The sequence below is a fragment of the Phyllostomus hastatus genome, unplaced genomic scaffold, assembly GCF_019186645.2.
Source record: "Phyllostomus hastatus isolate PE091 unplaced genomic scaffold, TTU_PhHast_1.1 phas_contig_402, whole genome shotgun sequence".
In the NCBI taxonomy this organism is placed as follows: Eukaryota; Metazoa; Chordata; class Mammalia; order Chiroptera; family Phyllostomidae; genus Phyllostomus; species Phyllostomus hastatus.
Window position 1 is genome coordinate 7931499 of NW_025333873.1, and position 21382 is coordinate 7952880.

Below are 21382 nucleotides of genomic sequence, written 5' to 3' on the forward strand. Positions count from 1 at the left end.
TCTCTTTGTTCTCGTTTGTCATCTCCCCAGAGCCCTTCCCGGCCCCAACACACACAGCTTTGCTGGCGAGCCCTTCCAGGGTCTGTCACACGGCTGTCCCTCCCCGGGTTTCTTCCCGTCGCAGGCCTCTCCGTGCGCTCCCACGAACCGCGGAGGCTGGCGCCCTGGAAGAGCCGCCCTCTGGAGGGCTCCCCGGGGCCAGCGCGTGGGGGTCCAGGCGCAGGGCCCTTTCCAGAGCACGTCGCTGCCGTCACCTCTGTGTCGGAAGTGGAAGTGTTTTCTAATAAAATGTTTCTGTCTTGCCTTTTAGCTTACATTTTACTATGGGACTATCGATCGTTGGTGTCCAACAGAGTTCTATGAAGACATAAAGAAAGATTTTCCAGAAGGAGATATTCGACTCTGTGAGAAGAAAATACCTCACGCTTTTGTGCTCTACTCCCACCAGGAGATGGCTGACATGGTGGCCGACTGGCTGAGGGACGATCTGGCCAAAATAGACGCAGCGGAGTAAGGAAACGGGGACTGACCGCTGGCGCAGAGAGGCGGTGGGGGCACTGACTCTCAGCAGGAAGCAGTAGACTTAGTAGGTAAATGCTGAATTTCAACGTTTGATGGTGGAAGTGAAACAAAGTGAGAACCTCTTGGCCTAAACACTACCAGCTCCCAGCTTCCCACAGTACAGGCTGAAGTAAACACAGCTAATGAAACATTCCTTATGTTTAACCGCACACTTTCCGAGACTCAGGAACATAATGATCCAAACGGGTCTCTGATGTCTGCAAGAGTGGCCCAGGGCCACCATGCAGTCTACTTGGGCAGGCAGGGTCCTTGCAGACAAAAGGACGTCTAAATTTAGTTGGTTTTGACTTACGTTACAGAAAAGGCTGTCCTACAGGGGATGACGGAATGTCAGCTAGGAAATGTGGGAGACCAGCGAGCGTTCAGTGTATGGTCAGACACGTGGAGTGCAGAAGCTCAGGAGAAGGTTATACTCACACTCCAGACCTTGGCAGTGGACCGGAGTCTCCCTTAAGGACAGGAGCCAAAGATCAGCCCAGACTCCTTTGCAGAGGTCTTGGCTGAGATCATCAGAATCGGGCCGGGTCCCGAGGACAGTCTGCAGGCAGACCTGTGTCACAAACCAGCAGGGCAGCCTGTGCCTGCCCACCGGTGGCACAGGCCCCAGCAGAGCCGACCTCAGGGGAGACACTGCCCATGCCCACCTCTGAGAAGCGTCCCCGAGGAGCGCGACTTCCTGGCCTACCTGCACTAGACAGAGACTCGGGTTCACCAGGCATTCCTCTGCTCACCTAAGCAGACAAGAGTCGTTGAGGGGTCCTGCTACATCTCCCACCGCAAGACAGCCAGCGGGCCCTGTTTCTCCAGAGCCGGAGTGAGGAGGCCCTGACTTGCCCTGGACCAGCCTGTGCCTACCCAATGCAGCTGCCCCTTCTGAGCTTTCCTTCCGGGGAGCTCCCGTGAGGACCAGCAGTGAGCCAAGTACTGTGCTAGCCACTGAGGATAGAGTCTTAGCTATAATTATGATTCTTTTCTTCTTCTACTAAGTAATTTTCAAAAGGGCATCTTTAAATTGCTGAGTTGAGAATTTCCATTATCGTAAATGATTGTTCCATTTCTGCATTAGCGTATTAGTTGTAAAGAAATTGTTTTACTAATGAACCAAAATGAGCCATTCAATTATGTAAACTCACCTTCTGTGGGCACCTTGAGATCCAGCAGAGAAGCAGCTAGCCCTGCAGCCTAGAGCTGGCCGCCAATACCGCTGCCTTCCCCAGACCGACTCGGGCCTGGGGCCTCGGTAGCCGGTCATCGCACCGAGTGTGGTGGCAACTGACCACGTGGAGCAGAAACATTCCGTTTTCTCCTGGAGGGATCCTTCAGGCTTGAGGACAACGGGATGGATGTTGGCCTTCCTCTCAGAACCCAAAGCCCCTGATGAAAGATGCAGCCCCAATACGCTGCCAGCCCCGTGGTGAGTGCCGAACTGGTTACTAGCAGGCAGGGCTTCCACATTAGAGCAAAGGAGTTTTGGAGGGGCAGATCCAAGCTGCAGGCAAGGAGTGTTCTCGGCTCTAGAGAGGAGGAGCTGGGACACACCTAGGCCACTGGCACAGGGCTGCACACGGACCCCCCGTCAGCACCTGCATGGGAAGGCCTTGGAGAGATCCGCTGTCAGCAGCTGGGACTCCTGGCTGGGAAGAACCTTGCATACAGGAGGTGCTCAGCAGTGCCGACTTGAGCACTGGAGCAAGGGCCGGGTGGACCACACCTACCGAAATAAAGAACAGCATCCCCGGCTCTCTTCTGGTGTCGTTCCATGACCTTACTCCATGTTCCAAAAGTCCACATGTATGAAACTGTATCTCATGTTGTTTTGCAGAACTTAAAAATGATCAAAAGTAAAATGATAAAATAAAATACCACTGGCTCTCATTTCCTGTTTATCATCTAGGCACCAAATAAATTTTTGAAATAAATGGTTTTCCAGCGCATGTGAGCCCGCCTGGCGCGACCCTCCTTTGCTGGGGGCTGGGCGCGGTCTGAACCGCGCTCCTCAGTGGGACTCGGGCCGGGGTCCCTCTGTGAAGTGGAGAAGCCACTGCTCTCCGTGTTTCCTTCAGAGAAGGGAGAGTCAGATTTCAGGGGGTTGAGGCTCATCGTATTTCATTAGGAATTGAACAATTGGCTGTATAAATGCCTCCGTGCCGTGCATGCGTCTGAGGTGATAAGGTGTGTGAACTCTAGAGGTCTCACAGCCTGTGCAAGGCTCAGGCAGCTTCGTCGGGTTGCTCCATGCCCCACTGTCCTCATGCGCAGGACAGGACGGATATTAGTGCGTTCCTCATACTGTTGGAAGAATCAAAGAAGGTGATAAAATTAAAGCCTTTAGCGCAATGCCTGATCAAGAGTATATCTTAATAAAGATTGGCTGTAATAATACTGATGATTATTATTAACTATTATAATACTGAAAATAAAAGGATGAGACTGATAAGCAGTAGGTGAAATCTATTTTTCCAGAAGCATTTCTGCCTCTGTGTCCCAGCCAGCCGCCTGGATGGCCCTCGCCAGAGATTTAACTTCCTGTGGGGTTGGCGGGTGAGAAGGAAGAGCCTACACTGGAGTGTGACCCATGCCCTCGGTGGCTCTCGGGCTGCTCCGGACCCCGGGACAGGTCTCCCGGGCAGCCAGCCCCGTGGCTCTCGTGGCTGATGTCCGAGGCAGCCAGTGACCTGCAAAGGCTTGATTGTTCTTCACCCTACGCTGTATTAAACTTAAATTCAATTCCAGATTGAAGGAGACGGGCCAATATAATGCAACCCCTGATTCTGGGCTCAAGGTTATTAACACAAAAACACCCTGTTGGGACCACGTGCACACTTGAGAGGGTCTGAAGATGAGCTGGGCGGAGCGGATGTTGGTTTTCCGGCCGCAGCCCTCCTGACCTGCAGGAGGAGGAGGAGGAGGCCGTCCGCATGCGCACTGAAGACTCGCGGAACTGGGCGGGGCGCGGGGGCAGCCTGTCAGTTTACTCACAAGTGGTCCAGAGGGGGGCAAATGTCCTTTGTATTTTACTTGCAACTGTTTTGTAAATTTGAGATGATTTTGAAATTTATATAAAAATAATTATTTTCAAAATGAGCTCTCTTTTTTTTTTTGTCTGGCTCTCATTGCTTCTTTTCCAAGAAGCGAGTTTCTTCTTCTAAGCAGTAAATGAAGACCGGGGTTCAAATCCCAGGGCTGTCATTTAATAGGTGTGTGATGTTACATCGACTTAACCTCCCCGAACTCTCCCACAGCCCCCACGACCCCCACCCCCACCCCCCGTCTTCATCTATGAAAGCACTTGCTTCAGTTTTTGGATTTTGGGTCTGGGGAGGGGGGTGGTTGGTTGGTTGGCTTTAAATGGGGGCAAATGAGGTCACGCATGTGACATGGAGCGTCCTGCCCGGCTTGTGGTAAATGCTCTATAACATGGAACCGGGTGGAAAGTGAGAGCAAATTTATTTTTCTTTCCGCCCATCTTCTCTCTGGTGCAGCGGAGGACTCTAGGACACTCGGCTTCTGCGTCGGTCCACCCTGCCTGCAGCTTGGTTCTTGCGGCCCTAGCACTTCCGGTTCCCGGTGGGGAGTGCAGGTGGGAGCCGGACGGGGACAGCTGCTGCCCCGCTCTGCCGTCTGGCCCTGGGCCGTGCAGGGCTGGCACTCACAGCCCACGGCGCTCCAGCGTCACCTCTCGGGGCTTGCAGTCCACGTGGAAAAGGTGCGGGGAGCCGAGCGTTTCTTACATCACACCAGACACCACCTTTGTTCCCGGCCTTCTCTTTTATGGGAGGATAAGGTGGGGAGGAAACCCCACCTTGGCGGGTGGGGTTTCAGGAGCTTAAGTGGCTGGAACTATGGGTGACACTACGCATGCTCCCTGAACAAATACACCTCTGAGGCCTTAGGCCAAAGCTGTCCTGCGGGAGTGCCGAGGACAGAAAAGCTTTCCATTTCCCAGGGACCGAGATTCCCGCCTGTGCCCCAAAGAGACATAGGTGAGTGATCCCGTGGATCTGGGCATCGGGGGCAGGTGCGGGACAGGGTCTGTTGTCTCCCACCAGACTGGAGGCCTGCAGAGAAGCTGGAGAGATCCGAGAAGGCTCCAGGCTGCTCTGTGGCTCTGTACAGCCAACGCCTGCAGAGACGAGGGGGGCGGAGGCTGCTGCTGGGGCCAGAAGGACCGGGAGAACTCGGCTGGGTCTGGGGAAGGAAGCTCGAGGCCAGAGAGAGAGCCCGCCACCCACCCTACACTGTCATGGCGTCTCCTGTAGGCCCCACAGTCCTGCGAGGTTGTGGTTATACTCACTTCACAGATGGCCACGGAGGTGCAGAGGTGAGGGGCTCTCAGGACCTCCCAGCTACCACGCGACTGCTGAGATTCAAACGCAGGCCTCTACTCCGGAGCCCGCCTTCATGCCCTCCTGTCCCGGGCCCCATGCTGCCTCCTGGAGGCCACAGCGGGCGGCCTGGCAGCCAGGGAGGGTTGGGGGTCGGGGGAGGGCCACGTCAGGGCCAGGTTGGCAGGGAAGAGAAGAGCAGATGGTGGGAAACAAGTGCGTAGTTGTAAAAGAATGAAAGATGTGACAGACCAGTTTGCAGGGTGGGGCGAGTGGCTCGGGCAAGTGCATTGGGAGGAAGGGGGCCTGCACGCCAGCGGACACGCTGAGGGCGCAGCTCCACCTTAGCCGCAGAGCCCGGGATGCACCGGCTCCTGTCAGCTCCTCGGAAGGTGCGTGGAGCTCTGAAACCTCTGCACTCCACTGCTCCCGCTTCCGGGGTGCCTGTGCCTCTATCCCACCCCCTTGGAGACTTGGCCCAAAATACACACTGCTCCTGCCTCCCAGAGCTCTCCCTCTCCCCTCCCTCTGAGCCCTGATGGCCGCCTGGCCCGACCATGTCTCTATCAGAGCATTTACCATTATTGCAGGAACGGCATTGTTACCAGCCTGCGCCTCCCCACCGTCAAAACCCCTCCTGCCCTTAAAAGGGGCCCCCCAGGAGATGGACTTTTGTCTCAGTCATCTCTGGATTCTCGGGGCTTGTAGGATAGGCCCACCACATGGACTAGTCAATACCTTTTGTTACCTAAGTTAATAAACGTTTCTACCACCCGTAAGAGGCAAGCTCTCAAAACCACGATTCTCTCCGTCGGTCAGACTGGCAGGGAATCACGTCCCAGGGACTCCCGGTCCCTCAGGGCTGAATATGTAGCTGCACGTGTGCGGCAGGCCTGCTGTCACCTCTTCAGGGTTTTCCCAGCAGAGCTGTGCACAGCCGGGTCAGATTCCAGGACGTGGACAGTCCGCGCTCTGGCACCAGCGGGTGGCAGGAGAGCGAGGCCCCCGTGCATCGCGGCCCGTTCTTCTCGTCCCCTCTGGCTGCAACTGTTCCATTCCCCTATGATTGAAAAACCTCTGCAGTTTGGGTATTAGCAACGAGCAAATATGTGGACATTATTTGTTGCACGCAAACCCCACGCAGCACCCCAAGTGGGAATTGCAGCAGTAACAGGAGACTGCGCTGGGCCAGAGCCCCACCTTCATTTTCTATTGCATTCCTCAGACATTCTGGCCGAGGGGCCCGCGCTGACCTCCGGACGCTGGGACCAACTTCCTTGCTGGGTAAGCCTATGGGAAAATTCCTCTTCCCTGGGAGGGGAATGTGACCCTGTGACTGGGCGTCCATCACAGCCAGAGGTGCGGGTGCACCTGCAGGGCCCCCCTCCCTCGATGAGGGGCTGGGATTCCGCCTTGGCAAATCCACCCCGCTTAGGCTCCTCGCGGACATCTGGGCTTCCTCCTACTGGCCGCTGCTGCAGGGCCGCGCACCTGCATGTGATTAGGGCTCAGCGGACACCCAGGGCCCCAGGGTTGGTGGCTGCACGCTGGCGGCACGTTGCAGTGGAAGGTTTGTCCCCAGTCCCTGTTCCTCCCGAGAAGAGTCTGTAGCCTCCTGGGGCCCAGGAACACAATGCACCCACGCCCAGGTCAGGCAGCCCCGCCCACAAGGTGCTCATCTTTGCCTCCACCGCCCACTCGGAAGGGCACAGGCGTCAGGCACCAGGGCGCACCAGGGGAAGACCGGAGAAGCCGGTCTTCGCCTCCCGTGTAGCGTCAGGCATTGCAAGGTCTTGTAGACACAGGTAGTGCACGTTTGGGAAGTGGGCGGAGCTCTTACATGCCACCCCCGACTTTCCCTTCTCCCTGTCACTACCCCTTCTGGGCCGAATGTGTGACCCTCTGACCACGGCACGCCAGGGTAGGTCAAGGACAGACTGAAAGACAAGAAAAGGAAGACCTGACCAAGGACGAGGATACTCAAAGCAGGACAGGACTCCACTTTTCTATTGTAGGCTCCTAAAGCTTACACATGTATTGTCCCTACCGAATGAGTTGGTTAAAGGTGAACTTAAAGCCCTGGCTTAAAGCCCTAGCTCAGTGGATTGAGTGCGGGCTGCGAACCAAAGTGTCGCAGGTTCGATTCCCAGCCAGGGTACCTGCCTGGGTTGCAGGCCATAACCCCCAGCAACCGCACATTGATGTTTCTCTCTCTCTCTCTCTATCTCCCTCCCTTCCCTCTCTAAAAATAAACAAATAAAATATTTTTAAAAAAAGGTGAACTTAAATTTTATTCCAAAGAAAGAAGCTCCTTTAATCAGTAGTGACGAAGTTCGGGGAGTAGACTCTGCTGAGCTTCTCTCCAGAGAAAGCCATGTGGCCGCAGGGACCGGCATTAACACCCCCGGGGAACGTTGGCGCACAGAGGACACGGTGGTGCCGCCACCCTCCGCCGGGTGCTGGGTGACACTGGCCCGACCCCTACCCCACCGGAGCCACTCCTGGTGACAAGTCAGCGTGAGGGCAAGTCCCTGTCATCACCCCAGCACGGCTGCTCCGTCGCTGCTGCTCCCCCGGAAACACAGAAGAAGCGGGTGAAACAGCTCTCTCCTTCCTCTGCAGGAGAAGGTCGCTGTGAGAGCCGCAGGGCGGGAGAAAGCCGTGCGGTGGGTCCTCTGCGCCGTGTGGGGGAGGTCTGGGGGGGTCCAAGTTCCCGTCACTGAGCGCAGGCCTCGGCCCCCGTCCCCCAGAGTCCTGAGCAGAAGGGCCCTGTGCAGCCTGGGCTGGGGTTTTGCTGGCTTCCCCCAAACTCTGCCCTCGTTGCCACCGCTGGCCCTGTGTCTGGGATTCCGAGTCCTGATCTGGCTGCCTGCGCCCGGGCTCACGCTTCCGCACGGAGAGAGGTCCCCACCGCGCAGGAGAGGCATGGACACAGAAATGCCCCCCACCCCGGCTGCTGGCAGAGGCCACACTCGCTCACTGCGAAGGACAGTGCTCATTTTCCAGAGAGAAAATGTTTTCCACTGCATTTTGGCCCCTGCTCCCCTGAACCTGAGCTGACTCATCCGCCCTCCCACGCCGTGGCGAGGGCATGCAGTGTGGGCCTGCACACAGGGTCCTGTCTGTGCCCGTGAGTCACAAGCCCCGTGCCTGAGGCCCCCCTCCTGGGGGTCATCTCCACATCGGAGCCTGAGGTGTGTTTCAAGGGGGCGGGGGGATGATCAGCGGGAAGACCCGTGAATGGGCCCAGGGCCCCCAGGCACCCCATTTTAATGCAGTCATTCCTAACACCTACATGGCTGACGACTGTTCTCAGTGTTGAGGAAGATGAGCAGGTCTAACACGGAATCACACGTCAGAAGTCGTTCTCCAAAGACCGGTCAGGAGGCGTTGTATCAATAAAATATTTAATCGACTTATCTGTACACAACGTCCAAATGGTTAAGGAAGAGTATACGAGCATGTGTAACAAATATATACTGCTATGCAATTGTCAGAAAAGTGGAGACTGCCGTTTTACAGTTCATTTACATGTGCATATGTACAATCTATTTAAACTGGAGAATACATATACACAGTGGCTTTGTACCTGCCCTGGAGGCGCACCCTGCCAGCGGGCCCCGGGCTCGGGCAGCATTCACAACGTCAGCTCCTGCTGCCCGGAGGGCCAGGCTGGGGAGCGGGGAGACAGACAACCCCTTCTCCAGCCCCCAAGCCTTGCAGCTCCGCTCTGGCCACAGCAGTTCTGGAGGACTGCCCCCAGAGGAGATTTCAGCTTGGGTCCACTGAGGGTTTACAAAGCACCCCCTTCCTGCTTCTTACTCCCGAGCCAAGCTGAAAAACAGCAAGCGTCATTGCAGAAGGAAAGGGACTGCTGACCACCCCCAAACACTTGACCGTGTCGATAGCGGCGAAGGGAATGGGCAGGGTGCTGAGCTGGGACACCGTTGCCATCCGTCTCCTGGAGATCACCGTTGTGGAGTCCAGCGCACGGGCTTGTTAAGGGGCGGGGCGCCTGGCCTGTCAGGCGCTGCTGCCCACCCAGGACCGGCGCAAACAGACCTTCCCGGGGAGAAGGGCTGCTTCTTTACATACTTGTTAGAAAAAAAAATTGAAAACCTCAGCATCCCCTGGTGTCACCTGCTGCAGCGCAGGCCGCAGTCAGCACCTTAGTCCTTGTAAAAAACACACTGACTTTTCATTCGGGGTGAAATGCTCCAGCCAAAGGCCTCAAGTGACACAAGTGCGATTCTCTGTCACAGAAAACGAAAGAGTTGTTCGCACCGCAGTGTAGAGTAAAATGCAAGAAAAACGACCACCCCGAGGACGCTGGTGTTCCACCTGTGATAGGTCCGAGGGGGAGAATGCTGGAGAAACTGCCCTTCCCAGAGTCTCTGCTCCTCGCTCAGGACGCCTGAGTATCTCCCAGCCAGGAAAGACGTTCTCACCCCAAGCTGGCCTTCTCCCAGAACGGGGCTGCCATTGTCTCCACAGAACGCTGCACTGCCCACCGTGCCTGGGCTCCGGCAGGGCCTGACCCAGAACTGTGTTTCAGCTGCAAAGAAGCAAGCCCTGTCCGTGGGCACGCCCCTTCCTCAAGCAGCCTGCTCGCTTCCAGCCACGCCGTCGCTGCCCGGAGCCACACAGGAAACGGGCACACGTGTGTCTCCTTCTGCCCCCGGCAGCCTTCAGTGCCCCGGAGAGGAGCAGGCAGACGAGGAGGGCCCTTCGCCCCACCTTGTCCCTGCCTCCCGGACTCACTCGCCCCTCCGGAAAGCCCAGGCTGTGTGTGGGGTGGGTCGGAGGGAAGCCAGGCTCGGTGGTAAGGTGACGCGCACAACAGGCACAGACCGTGTGCAGTTTCCCCAAACCCCCAGCTCGCTGGCCTGCATGCTGCGCTTCCCGGCTTGCGGTCCTGGGGGCGCCCTCCGGGGAGGCGAACCCGTGCGCTGGGGAGCAGTGTGCCTCCCTCCAGTCCCGCAGGACTCGCACGAACAAGCCTTGCAGGGCGTCCGGGCTTCGCCGGCCAGGAGAACACCTCAGCCCTGCAAGGTTCTGGGGAGGTTCTAGATTCCGGCCGTCAAGTGTCCGAGTGGGGTCTGGGCCCAGAGCGGGCACCCCACCCCCTTGGCTAGATGGAGCAGTGGGGCGTGGTGGCTGCCAGCGCTGGCCAGCTGGAGCCGCTCAGAGGTGACTCTGCACAGAAGACAGCCCCCCGCCCACCTCCTGCCCAGCCAGGCCTGCAGCCGCGGCCTCACCACCGCCTGTTCGCCAGTCACTCAGAGGGGGGGCGAGAAGAGAAAGGCAAAAGTGAACGGCTGGCCACCTCCACGCAGGTCTCTACAGCCCAGCCTAGAGGAGCTGGGGGTTCAGCTGTCAGAAGCTTTTCCTTGCTTTTCTAGACAATTTATTTCACATCCCATTAGGAAAAAATCATCAAAGTTGCTGCAGAAGAAAGCTTGTCAGACAAAAAAAAAAGCACCCGCTGTGCTGCAGACCCCAGCGCTCTGAGCTGTCCTGCCAGCAGACTCACCTGACCGCAGACTCACCGCCCTCGGGAGTGGCCACGGACCCCGAGGCCCTCTCACCATGGGAGGGGTGCACGTGAGAAAAAGCAATGCTTTCTCCCGCCTGCACAGATGCGGCGAGGGGCGAGCAGGGCTGCCCCGGGAGGCCTACACGATGGGGGAGTCAACCATCGCCCACTGACTGTGTACTTTTGAATACAAGCGTGACCTGAAACGCAAACTCCTTTTCGGGGACCTCGCCCCTCCGACTGCTATGTCCCGGGTTGCTCTGCTGTGACTGTGGCTCCTGCTGCCATGAGGCGCCAGCCCATACCTTTGCTGGCCGGGAGATCCCAGGGCCGAGTCCCAGGCCCGCTGCAGGCCCAGCACCTGCACCTGTGACCATGGAGATGCTGGCGCATGAACATCGGGAGCAGAAGACATCCCCGAACCCTGAACGAATGCAGCCCCCACGGCAGGTGTGAAGCCCTCAGCCCCCTCCCCTGCCCCGGACGATGGAAGCCAACTAACTCCCAAGCCTCTCCCCATAGCCACATCCACGCAAGTGGCTCTCCAGGGACGGAAAGTGTGGCCCTCCTGGCGAGAACAGGCTCCTCTCGCCTGCAGCCTCCTTGCAAGGGACATGCTTTGTGCAGTTCCACACTCCGGCCCCCGGTGAGAGCCCAGCACCAGGGGGAAAGCCTGCTCCAGCCCGAGTGGCCGGAAGGCTCCAGGTGCAAAAGGCCCAGCTGTCTGAGAAAGTAGAAATAGCATCGTTTCCACGTCCCCCTTCTAGTGTTTCTTAATGCTAACCTCTGCCCCCATGTCCAGGCCATCTGAAAGAAGAGAAAGAGGAGCTCTCCCGGCGCCTCCCCCTGGCTCCCTCCCCCGCAAGCTAGACCGGACATAGCCATGGCAATGAGGTGGCTGAGCAGGGGATGGAGACCTGCTGGGGACCTGGGGGAGCAGTCCACCCTTTGGGAGAGCCCCAGGTCCCTGCCTGGGCTGCCAGGAAGGCACAGACTGTTCTCTCCTCTGCTGCCGCACAGAGGCACCAGCCGGAGCAGGGAGCCCTCCCAGGACCTGTTCCCAGGACAGTCCCGGCCCGAGGTGGCTCTACCCATCACTGTGTGAGCACGGGGCACTGGAGCTGGGCTGACAGTGCCCCCCACTGGAGACACGGCGAAGGTCTGGCTTTGCAGAGCTGAGCCCCACCCTCGGGGCCTGGCCACGCCGGCACCTGCCTTGCCCCAGGTGGAAATCAAAGCAGCACCCACCAAGCACCGACAGAGGCTGAGAGTATAAGGGACACACACACATGAAAGAGCTGTGACACTTGTGCGAGGTGGCCCTGGCACGGGGATCAGGAGGGGGCCTCGTCCAGGAGCGGTCACAGCTGCTGCTCTGCCTCTGACCCTGTGAGTGAGCCTCTGGACAAGGCAGGATCCTGGGGCCCTGGGACCAGGCTGAGGCTTCGGGGCGAGAAGTGACCTCTCAGCTGGGAGGCGGGCAGGTGGCCACACAGGGCAGGTCACTCCTGGGCACGCAGAAGCCCACCGTGGGCTGGGGCTGGAGTGCCACTCAGACACCCCTCGGGGGGATCTGGTTACTTCTCACTCCCTCCCGACATGTTCCAACTGCTGGGTGTACTTGCCCACTGACTCTCCTCCCTTCCCACCCCAGACCCTCTCTGAGAAGCCACTGCGGGCCCTTCCCCCCCTCCGACAGTCTGCTGCGCCCCACAGCCTCCAGCCCCCACCCCAGGCCCACCTGGCGCCCCACCGAAAGGGCCCCGCTTTCCGGCCTGGGGAGGCTCTGTAACCCCACTCACACGGTCTCACGGGAGCCGGCAGGGCCCTCAACAACTTGAGGGGCCCAGACACAGCTGTGGTGCTCTCTGTCCCCCGACCTCCGTGTCTGGAGACTAGATTCAAGCACTGGGAGAGTCGGACTGTTTCTGTGCTTGAGCCGCTCTGGGGAAGAAGTCCGTGGTCTCCCTACTTTAAGAAGGAAATCAGACAGACTGCAGCTAGAAAACTAGCTGTTTTCTTCTCTGAGCGTGAACGCAGCGTCGGACAGGGTCAATGGTGGGTAGGGCTTGAACTCTTCCCCCACCACCCCCACAGGGTGGTCAGCACCCTCGGCACCGAGAGCAAGGCTCCCGCTCCTGCCGACACCTCCCAAGGCTGCCCTGGGAGACATCCCTGCACTGGGTTTGGGGGGCTCAGCTCCTCCGTCACACGGTCCGCACCTCTGCTCCTTCCCGTGCCGCTGCAGCCATAAAATGCCAGGACAGTGGAGGGAAGGGCAGCGTGTGCGTGATCAAGGGGCACAGCTCAAGCCCGAGCTAAGGGGACAAAGCCCGCCACCCTCTGGGAGAACCCAGTCCACTCACACTTGGAAAGCTTTTGGGCATCGAGGGACATGGCTGCCTGCCAGTGTGGGACCCTGCCTTAATATCGGGGTCTGGCTTCCAGCAGCAGTGACCAGGCCATCCTGGTGTTTGTCAGGTACAGCCCCAGCCCCCCTGGGACCCCAGCTGGCCTGCCCTGTGCTCCCCAGCCTGGGATGCCCAACCTTCCTCTCCAACAGGAGGAGTGGTTGAAATGCGCGGTTCTCCCCCACGAAATGACAGCCTCTGATTTACTTCAGGAGGAATACTCGGGGGAAGGGGCGCAGGGTGCCTTCACTAACAGCCCTAACACCTTTTACTCCACTTGCCAGCAGCCAGCTCTCCCACCCGTGGGCCTGGAGCTCCCAGCTGGCTGACTCGGCCCCACTCCTTGCCTAGAAGGCAGACAGACACACAGACAGTCCAGGGCACTGCCAAACACGCTGGTGGAATCCCTCCTCCACACCTTGTGGGCGCTAGTCTAGCCCCACCGTGTCTCAGCAGCCGGAACCTGTCCGCCCCCACATGGGGCGGCCCTCCTGCTGTCATTTCCACAGAGCGAAACACCCTCTCTCTCCATCTACGTTTAACTCAGAGATGTCAGAGGGCTGAGCAGAGGTGGGATGGGACCGCGCAGGTCTGGTTCCAGGCGGCAGCTCCAGCAGAAACCCAGGAGGCACTCCTTCTGTTTGGAAAGCAGAGGACACCCTGAAGGCCTGGGGGCCTTGGATAGAACTGTCCCTGGCCTAGGACCCTCCCCCAGCCCTGCCCTGGGTGCAGCCTGGACTCAGGGTGCCAGAAGAGGCCTATTCCTACACCACTTGGTAGAAGGAGGTCAGCAAGAGGAAATGAAGAAAATGGAGATTTTTTTTTTTCTTGCCATAAGAAGCTCAGGCTAAATCACAACATTTTTCTCCCACGCTCAATTTTTTTTCTAGTCCCTAAAAAAGTATAAAAAAATGTTTGCTTTTGTCCAGAGATAGTAAATACCCTAGGATTTCTTCAAAATAATATTTAGCTATAGTTTCTCATTACCTTCTTTCTAAAACTTCTACTGTTGCCCCTTTTATTCTTCCCTGTGATGGATACCAGAGCAAGCACTCAACAATCAGTATTAAAATCAGAGTTTAGAGAAAGAGTGCAGCTTCTCTGGCAAAACCCAGCAGCGTAACCAGGCCGTCTCAGCCCAGGCCGTGACACGGACTGGATGGAGGTGCAATGTAGCACCCACTTGGGCAGTTTTTTGGTTTTAACCTGAAGAGACTGTTGCGTCTTCTGGTTATTTATAGCTACCCACGTAGCCACAGCATATAAATTCCCATTATAAATGTGTTTTCTTTTCCTTTAGGGGAATGTTACAGGATAACAAAGACTCAGGTGGGGCCCTTAAATAAATTAGCTGCATCTAAACCTTTCATCTCTCCATCTCTCTGTCTCTGTCTCTCTCTCCCCTCCCCCCCCCCCACCAGAATGTAATCACTGGCAATTAAAATGTGTTTAACTGGCCCTGGACCTCAGTGTCCGGGACAAGGAGGGTAGAAGGAATGACCCTCAGGGACCCTGTAGGGGAGCACCCAGCACAGCCTCCGACAGGAGCGCTCTGCAGGGATGCAGGGCTTCCCAAGGTGCCCTCTGAGCCCCTCCCCCCCCCCGCAGGGCCCCCTGCAGGGCCCCCAGCTCATTTCCCTCCCCTCGCCCAACCGCTTCCACAGGCCACAAAGGACTCCCGGGCAGAAACGAACCAGATAAAACTACGAAGGCCGTGGCGGTGTGAGCTCCCTTTCACATGGACAGACGGATTGCCTACCATCAACAAGCCCCTTTGGGGCCAAAATCCAGGGCCTGGAAGATAGACTTCCACCTCTGGGCCCCGACACCAAGGCCCAGACCTTCCGAAGGGGCCACCGGAGCTACCTCGCAGGTGCCCTGGACAGAGAAAGGAGGGGTGGGGGGGCACCTTCCTCCTGCTCGGAACCGCTGGGTTTTGGGGAGGTGAAAGCTCACGAAGCCACTTCTGTGTGGCTCCATCTCCTGTCACGGTCACACTGCCAAACACTACAGCAGCAGCAGCGCAGCGACCGCGGGTAAAAGCCGCCCCAGACCCGCCAGCTAAGCACAAGCTCTGGTCCGCGCGCTCTGAGCCGCGGCGCTCCGGCGCTCTGAGCCCTGGGAGGCGCTGTGCCCCGCCCGCAGCGAGCGGAGCGGAGCGCAGCGCCTGCGTCCTCCTCAGGGGCCAGCCGCCCAGGACGCCCCGCTGCCTCTTTCCAGCCCTAGGAGCCTCCCTGGCAGCTGCCTAGGAAAACGTCCGGCAGGTCTCCAGGAAGAGCCATAGCTTTCCCGCTCCAGACTCCGCACTCGCTTCGTCCTGAGGGACCCCAGCCAAGGGGCTTGGCAGAACCTGGCAGGTGCACCCACCCCAGCTTCATGTCAGACCGGCCTTGTGGGTTAAAACCCCTTCCCAATTTCACTCCCCCTCTCAAAGGAAAATATTTTTTTCTGCTTCCTAGATCATTCCCAATAAGAAATGATTTTTTTTTTTTTAAAGAACGGTGCTGACCTTCGCAGAGATCTGGGAGGCTCCACAAGGTGCTCTCTCAGACAAACCCTTCCAAAACTGAGGGGCTCGGTCCGTGTTTAAAGTCAAAGAAAACAGATGAGGCCTTTGCAGCGGCTCCTTCCCGGAACGAATGGCCTCCCGGCGCCGCAAACCTTGCGCAAAGGCCCCCGCCTGTCCGTCCGCGGATGCAACGCCCAGAACGCAGCCCCCCAGCCCCCGTGCCCCACACTCAGAAACATAAAGGGCTGAGATGAAACGTAAGCAAGTGCCCCTTTAGTTCACCCTTTCTGGAGCCCGCAGCGCCCTGCCCTGTTCCTACAGGATGTAGTGTCTGCTATTTTCACATGAACACAAACACCATCGTCCCCCCCTAAAGGAGGCAGTGGGCGCAACGGCCGTCTGTCTGCAGAGGGCGCACGGCGGTGACATTCCGTGGCGTCAGGTCGTCTCTACCCGGGGCTTTGGGTGCAGTCACGGTAAATGTGTGCATGGGCGAACGAGTGTGTGGGTGTGAGAGTAGGTGTGAGTGCGAGCGTGCGCTCTCTCTCCTCCACACGGGCGCGGGGCCAGAGTCTGACCTGCCCCCACGCTCGGTGACAGGCCTGGCCCGCAGCTGCTGTTCAGCAGAGGGTCCTCGGCGCGGCTGCCCCTCCCTGGCCCCGCACGCTCGCTACCTGCAGCCGCACGCCTCCACCACCATGTCCTCGTACTGCTTGTAGACCACGTTGTTGGCAGCGTCGATGTAGAGGATGCTGATGGGGCTGAGGCGCGCGGGCACGCAGCAGGAGGCGGGCGCCGCCTCGGGCGCCATGGAGTTGAGCAGCGTCTGGATGATGGCGTGGTTGGTGGGCTCGAGGTGCGAGCGCAGCGGGAAGTCGCACACGCCCTCGCAGTGGTAGGCCTGATAGTCCAGCGGGGCGATGATCCAGTCGTCCCAGCCCAGCTCCTTAAAGTCCACGTGCAGCGGCTTGCGGCTGCAGCGGCTCCCGGCCCTGCGCCCGTGGCCCCGGCCTGCGCCGCCGCCGCTGCCGCCCTGCGAGGCCCGAGCCCCGGCCAGCGCGGTCCGCCGCCTTCTGCGACCGCCGATGACAGCAGTCGGGGCCCCGGTGTTGGGTCCGGGATCGGGCGGCTGCTCCGCGGCCAGCGCAGCCCCGAGCGCGCGGGCCTGGGCGCGGATCTCCCGGAACAGGCTCTCCTTCCTCTGCGTTCGGGAGGAGACGACCAGCAGCGCGCGATCCTCCGTCTCTGCGCCGCCGCCGCCGCCCCGAGAGCCGAAGCCCAGCCACCTCAGTGCCAGCGGCCTCCGCGCGGGGCCCGCCACTGCGCGCAGCAGCAAGCAGAACATGCGGGTGGCGCGCGGCTCCCGTCGGTGGCGCCGGACGGCGTCCGCCACGTCGAACACCTCCCAGCGCGCCCCGTTGAGAGGCTCGGCGGACCGAGAGTGCAGCAGGCTCTGCGCGCGGGCGGCATCGGGGCACGTGGACAACAGCAGCAGCGGGGGAGGAACCGCGCTGCCAGGTTCGGGCTCCGAGGACGCGCGGCGCAGCACGCGCAGCTCTGCGCCTAGCACCTCGTCGGCATCGGAGAGGCTGGACACGTCGAATAGGAAGCTCTGGCCGGTCTCCGCTGCCGATTCGTCTGCAGAGGGCGAGCAGAGACACAGAGAGAAAGAGCCAAATGAAAACGAAATCCGCAGTCCTGGTCGCGAGGCTTCCGAACTGCAAACGGCCCAACCGGGCTGCAAGACTAAGGCCTGCCTCAGCAGGCGCCTGCCCCCACGTCTCCGCCCCAGCCGAACAGCTGCCATTCTGGTCCAGCGGGAAGGAAGCCTTCGCCCCAAACATTGGGACCGGGCTTTGGTCCATGGAGTCAAAAGTCCCTCCACCGCTACAACACGCGCACACACACTTACTGCAGAGGTGCGGGAGCAGGAGCGCACCCCCGCAGCCGTCTGGGACTTAAGGCCACTGCAGTTCCGCTGCCTGCCCGGGAGCCACTGATGTGCGGGAACTGTGTTGGAGGCCAGACTTTCGACTGGTCGCAGACCAGGACGCCCGTAGGCGCTTCGGAAGTCGTGCGCCCTCTCCAAGGCCCGGAGTCCAGGCCAACAGTTTTACCGCGGTCCCGAGGCATACCGGGACTGCTCATTATTGCCTTGCTGTGCCCCCAGGAGAGCCGCCGAGTCCCAGATGTACAAAACGAAATATTCTTGTCCCCAAAAACTCTGCTCCTTCACTCTGAACGTTCCAGCCAGCCCATGCAGGCTGGGGCCCTGCCGTTCGTGCAGAAGGGGACTCGCCCTCAGGGGTCCAGAGACCCTCTCGTGCGCCCCTCGTAAGCCCAGCTTCCTTGCTTTGCCCAAGGGGAATTGAGACCCAGACAGGGGCGCAGCTCATCCCCAAGTCTCAGAGCTGTAAGCGCTGCTGGTCGGGATTGGGAACTCCACAATCACCTTCTCCCCGTGTTCCCTGGACTTCTGACAGAGGGCAAAAGGTGGCCAAGGAGTGCAAGGGACCTTCTGAGAAGGGTTTGGGGCAGCGAGACTGCCTTGCGGGGGGAGGACAGTGGGCCGAATTAGGTCTCACCTCCAGGACCCACCAGTCCCTTCGCTGACTTATTCTTTCCCTCCGCTATGACTTATCTGGGGCTTTTGGGTTTTATTTTTGGTCCTGGGCACTTTTTTTCTTTGGGGGCCCAGGGGGGAAAGAAAGAGTTGAAATTCCACCAAACGGCAGATAAGGAGCTCTCTTTGAAGAGGGTCATATGGTTTCGTTTTGCCCCAAACACAGAGACTGTGCGCACTGCCCCCCCCCCCCCCCGCAGAGAGCTGCTCACCACGGGGGACGCCAGGCCCGGGGCTCCCGAGGTCCCAAGTCTGGGTGCCGCGGGTGGCCTCTGGGAGCCTCAGGCAGCCCCGCTCCCAGGTGAGGCTCGGGATGGAGAACGAGGCAGGGCAGGCAACGGGCAAACGCTCCTCCCGCCACGCACGTACACCACACTGCTTCCCCCCCCCCAGGGGGTTGCTTGCCGGAGCTCTCTAAGTGTGCTGTGCAGCCCCTTCCTGCTTCGGGGTGCTGCTGCTGCACCCCCCCCCAAGGAAGGACAGACAGCCTTACCAGCCATGCCAGCCAAGCTGGCGCCCGAGGAAAGGACTTAGCTCTGGCTGAGGCTCGGGTAGGCCTGACATGGCCAAAGAAGAGCACCTGGCGCCTCCGCCCGCCCAGGGCCCTGCACACCCGGGCTCTCCCGTAACCGGGCAGCCACGCGGCAGCACTGGGGCTGGGGCTTTCCGGGCCTGGATGCCGGGCCTCAGGCTTCCCGGGAGCATCCAGCCCAGGGAGCCTAGAAGGACGCTCAGAAGTTCCCAGCGGACTGGAGGGCCATGGGTCCGGGGGTGTCCCTGCACCCGAAGCAGAGTGGTCTGCTGGCGGGCACTGTGTGTGTGTCGGAGCGGGAGGTGATTTTGGTGACTGCACCCCAGCAGAGCCCGTCTGCAGCAACGCCAACTTCCCATCCCCACTCGGCTTCCTTTCTCTCCTCCCTTCCGCGCTGGGCCTCTGGCTGTTTAGAATTAAGGCCGAAATTACTTAAATCTCCCCTATCTGTCTGCTTTAATGACATCAATAGAGATTAATAAAATCCAGATGACACCGCAGTCTGCACGGCCTCGCCCCCCCGTCCTACCTTTGGAGGGGCTGGCCCCGCGCGAGGTGGGGCGCTTGGTCCCCGAGAGGCCTGCCCTGGGGCGCGGTGGCTCGCTCTCCTCTCCGCCCCACGTGCCCGAGCCCCCGACCTCCGCTGGCCCCGGGGCCCGCGCGGGCACCGCAGCGGCACACCTGCGCCCTAACGCAGCCTGCTGAAGAGGACCCTCTTCGTACCTGGTGCTGCTAGCCGGCCTCTCTGGGGCCATCTGCTTTAGTCTGATGCCTGCCTCTGTCTCGCGTGCCCCCGAGTTACCTCCAGTTTGTACAACACCGCCCCCCCCCGCCCCCCAGCCCCGGAGACTGCGAGTTGCCGCGATGGCCGCGACGAAGCAGCCACCGCCGCTACCACCACTCGGTCTCTCTCGGCCAGGTCCCCCCTCCTCTCGCTTCTCCGGGTCTCCGACTCAGCCTGCCCCCTCGAGGGCACCCGCCGGCGGCAGGGCCAGGGCCACCCGGCAGAGGGACCGGCTCAGCCCTCCGGGGCCGGGCCCCGCGACCTGCCGCAGCTCTCGCCACTGTCCACGAGCAGTAGGTTCGGATGCGTGGGCCTCGGCGAAGCTTCCTTCAACACCTGAGGCTGAGACGGGGGCCGCACCGCGAATGGAGCGGAGCAGGGGCACGGCTCCGGCGGCGGCCTCCGCCCGGGGCCGGACAGGATGGGCGGGCGCGGTGGAGGCGGGGGTACCTTGGGTCGCCTGGTCTGCGAAGCCGGTGATGGTGTCCGCGCGGCCGTGGCGGCCAGAGCCCGAGGTGGAGGCGGCGGCTGCTCCGGCCGGAGCCCTCCCGGCCAGGCTTCGGTAAAGCGACATCATGAACTGGTGCGGCACCACCGATCCGTTCCTGAAGCCGGAGCCGGTGGCGCGGCGCGAAGCGCGGGCCCCGGGAGCCGCGGCGGCTGGGACGGCAGAGGCGCCCGCCGCCGCGGCCAGGGTCCTCCCGCCGCCGCCGCCGCCGCCCCCCGGACTCCCGGCCGGCCCTGCCCCCGCTGCCCGCAGCACCGCGGCTGCTTCGAGCCCGTCGCGGGGGCGGCAGGCGCTCAGAAGCCACAGGCACAGCGCGGCGGCCGCGCTCAGGTCCATGGGCTCCGTGGGCCGGGCGGGCGGGCGGGCGACGCGGGCTCCGTGGCTCCGGGAAGTCCCCCGGCGCCTTTTGAACATAGTGTTTAATAATGGGGGAAGCGTGTGCAGCGAGCGGCGGCCCCCCCGCCTCTCCCACCCCACCCCACGCCACCCCCGCCCGACGCCCGGAGCAGCGCCCCCTGCCGAACGCTTGCGCGGCAGCGCCGCGCCCCCTACACCCGCCCGACGCGGAGTCGGGGCAGGCGCTTCCCCCACCCGCGCGCCGGACGGCTGCACCCCTGCTCTGGACCGGCGAGCGATACCCGCCGGCGGCTCCCGCACGGAACCAGGCCCCGCCTCCCCGCCCCACGGCCTCGCGGCGGCCCCCCCTCCGCCCACGCTGTGCCCGAGCCAAACGCGCCCTCCAGGTTGAGAGACTCCGGGGAACCTCGCCTACCCGCCGCCCGCCCAGCTTCTTCCCCGCTCCCTGCAGAGCAGCACCCGCCCCTCCCCGCTCCCATTCCGCTAGTGCCGGAGGCGGCAGAGGTGGGGCCGCGGAAAGGCTCGGCCCCGCGCGTCGGTGCTGCGAGCTGGTGGCCACGGCGCCGTGAGCGGCCACAGGGCGCACAGTGCCGCCACGTTTTTGATAACCTGTTGGACTGTTCCCCACCCTCTGCCAGAGCCCCCAAAGAGCGGAGCGGGCTGCCGGAGCAAGGAAGGGGACAGACACGTAGGGAAGAGAGGGAGCGACTGGACGTGCAGGCAAGGGCAGGCCGGAAAGACAGATGAACGTGGACCGACACTCGGAGAGCAAAGGTTTGGGCGCGGAACGTGCGCCTAAGCAAAAGCCCAGATCGTGAAGAAGCCCAGGAATTACAAGGCAGCCCCGGGGCGAGAAGAGAAGACACCCGCGCGGGAGCGGCGCCCGCAGTTCCTCTGGTGACAGTGATGACCTTCTGCCAGCCTGCTAGGGGTCAGGCGAACGGACACGGGCTACCGGGTATATTGAAGCCCGGAGGGCGGGCAGCGAAGAGCCAGGGGCGGGGTGGGAGCCCCGTACTTCTTTCCCCCTCCGCGGTTATCTCGTGGAGCGGGTGTCTGTGGAGGGCGCGCCCCGGAGCGCACTCTCGCGGGCGGCAGCGGAGCGCTTGTGTCCGGAGCCGCCAGGGGCAGGTTCCCGACACAAGGGTCAGGGGCAGGCCGCATCTGAGGGGCAGAGGCAGGCAAGCCTGGTCGTAGGCGGGTGCTGGCTCAGCT

The 21382-nt window shown here is 60.8% G+C and overlaps 2 protein-coding genes across 2 annotated transcripts in view; one reads left to right on the top strand and one right to left on the bottom strand.

Annotated features, from left to right (window-relative positions):
- The window catches only part of LDAH (lipid droplet associated hydrolase), a 75384-nt gene extending 71721 nt beyond the window's left edge, over positions 1–3663 (top strand). Inside the window, exon 7 of the mRNA XM_045844584.1 lies at positions 311–3663. Within this exon, the coding sequence (XP_045700540.1) occupies positions 311–514 (204 nt within the window). The 3' untranslated portion in view covers positions 515–3663. The remainder of the gene's footprint in view (positions 1–310) is intronic.
- Positions 3664–15048: 11385 nt separating this feature from the next.
- On the bottom strand, positions 15049–20146 carry GDF7 (growth differentiation factor 7). The gene is made up of 2 exons (XM_045844608.1): positions 19753–20146; positions 15049–17001 (listed from the first exon to the last, which is right to left on the bottom strand). Exons 1-2 carry the CDS (start codon positions 20144–20146, stop codon positions 16034–16036), a joined length of 1362 nt encoding a protein of 453 aa, XP_045700564.1. The 3' UTR covers positions 15049–16033.
- Between the last annotated feature and the right edge of the window lie 1236 nt (positions 20147–21382).

Bases quoted from the DNA above. Each gene is read 5' to 3' on its own strand.
- GDF7 (XM_045844608.1), bottom strand. From the start codon at position 20,146: ATGGACCTGAGCGCGGCCGCCGCGCTGTGCCTGTGGCTTCTGAGCGCC. The intron at 17,002-19,752 runs GTACCCCCGCCT...CGCCCTCTGCAG, and splicing joins CGCAGACCAGGCGACCCAAG to ACGAATCGGCAGCGGAGACC.